Source organism: Bison bison, unplaced genomic scaffold (assembly GCF_000754665.1).
Source record: "Bison bison bison isolate TAMUID 2011002044 unplaced genomic scaffold, Bison_UMD1.0 scf7180017861215, whole genome shotgun sequence".
Classification (NCBI taxonomy): domain Eukaryota; kingdom Metazoa; phylum Chordata; class Mammalia; order Artiodactyla; family Bovidae; genus Bison; species Bison bison.
In genome coordinates, this window is record NW_011491787.1 from 14,417 (window position 1) to 15,719 (window position 1,303).

General features: G+C 43.4%; 1 protein-coding gene across 1 annotated transcript in view; it reads left to right on the forward strand.

Annotated features, from left to right (window-relative positions):
- Positions 1–325, forward strand: part of LOC104983075 (trophinin-like) — a gene marked incomplete at both ends in the record, with an annotated part of 10,013 nt that extends 9,688 nt beyond the window's left edge. Inside the window, 1 exon segment of the mRNA XM_010832560.1 lies at positions 223–325. Within this exon segment, the coding sequence (XP_010830862.1) occupies positions 223–325 (103 nt within the window).
- Between the last annotated feature and the right edge of the window lie 978 nt (positions 326–1,303).

Sequence of the window (1,303 nt, forward strand, 5' to 3'; positions counted from 1 at the left end):
GTTTGTGTGTCTGCCCTCTGATGCCTCTCACAACACCTACCGTCTTACTTGGGTTTCTCTTACCTTGGACATGGGGAATCTCTTCATAGTTGCTCCAGCAAAGCGCAGCTGCTGCTCCTTACCTTGGACAAGTGGTATCTCCTCACAGCCGCCCCTCCTGACCTTGAACTTGTAGTAGCTCCTCTCGGCCCTCCTGAGCCCATGTTTATCTCATTTTTATAGATACTGCTAGTGAATTGCAGCAGGCCTTCCCATGGAGCCAAGGTACATCCTTGGAATCTTTGTCCATGCAGCAGTCTTAGCAGATATTACCAATCAGCTGAGGGTGACACACTATGAAAATAATCTGTTTGCCAATTCTGGTTTTTGTGTCCTATCATATTTGGTATTATAGTTGCTTTAAATTTGCAAAATTAATTTCAGTTTGTTCTGTATTTTAATGTGCTTAGGTTGATGTGGGTGACATTTTGGGTTTAGAAGAGCTAGAGATCAGCTTAGCTCTTTGGGGAAGGTGGGCTCTAGCTTTAGACTAAAAGCTATGTGTTCAGTGGGATAAAAGCTATGAGTTCAGTGGGATAGAGTCTTGGGGAAAGCATAGCAGACCAGCAGAAAATAGCCTAAGTCAAAATCTAGAAGGGGAAGCCTGGAACAGAAGGCAAAGAGAGCAGGTTCTTGAGATTAAGTACAGTTTCATTTTGAGATGTCTACGAATGGGGAGATAGAGAGGGACATAACTAAAGGTGGACATGGCAACAACAGAGGATTTTCTTGGGATAGGAGAGAGGCCCAAGCATGTTGCATAGACTATAAGTGCAAAAGCCAATAGAGAAGGACAGGATATAGATGTGGAATAATCAGGAACTGACTGAATCAACTTATCCTTGAGAAGGTGGGATGGATAGAATACCAGAGAATAGAGAGTGGCTCTGACTTTGAACAGAATTTAATGGTGGCTGTGGAAGGAGATAAATATAGATTTGCTTCAAGCAGTGATCACCAACCCTGTAAAAGATCCCAATTAAAAAAAATGATGTGGATTATACAAGGTTTTGGGTCTTGCTGGTGGTTGTGATGGGAGGACAAAAAGGGAAAAAAAAAGGCAGGGGGTGTATGAGTCTGTATCTTCACAACTGGGTTGCTGGTACCTGCCCATAGTAGCTGCATGGAGATTGGCTGAAGAGACAGAAAGTAGGATCCAAGACAGCCAGGGATGGAAGGAAAATGAAGAGGGAGAGGACTGATGGATTGGGAGATACTGAAGGAATCAAAGGACTTATACTCCATGCAGTGCAAGGGTAAATAT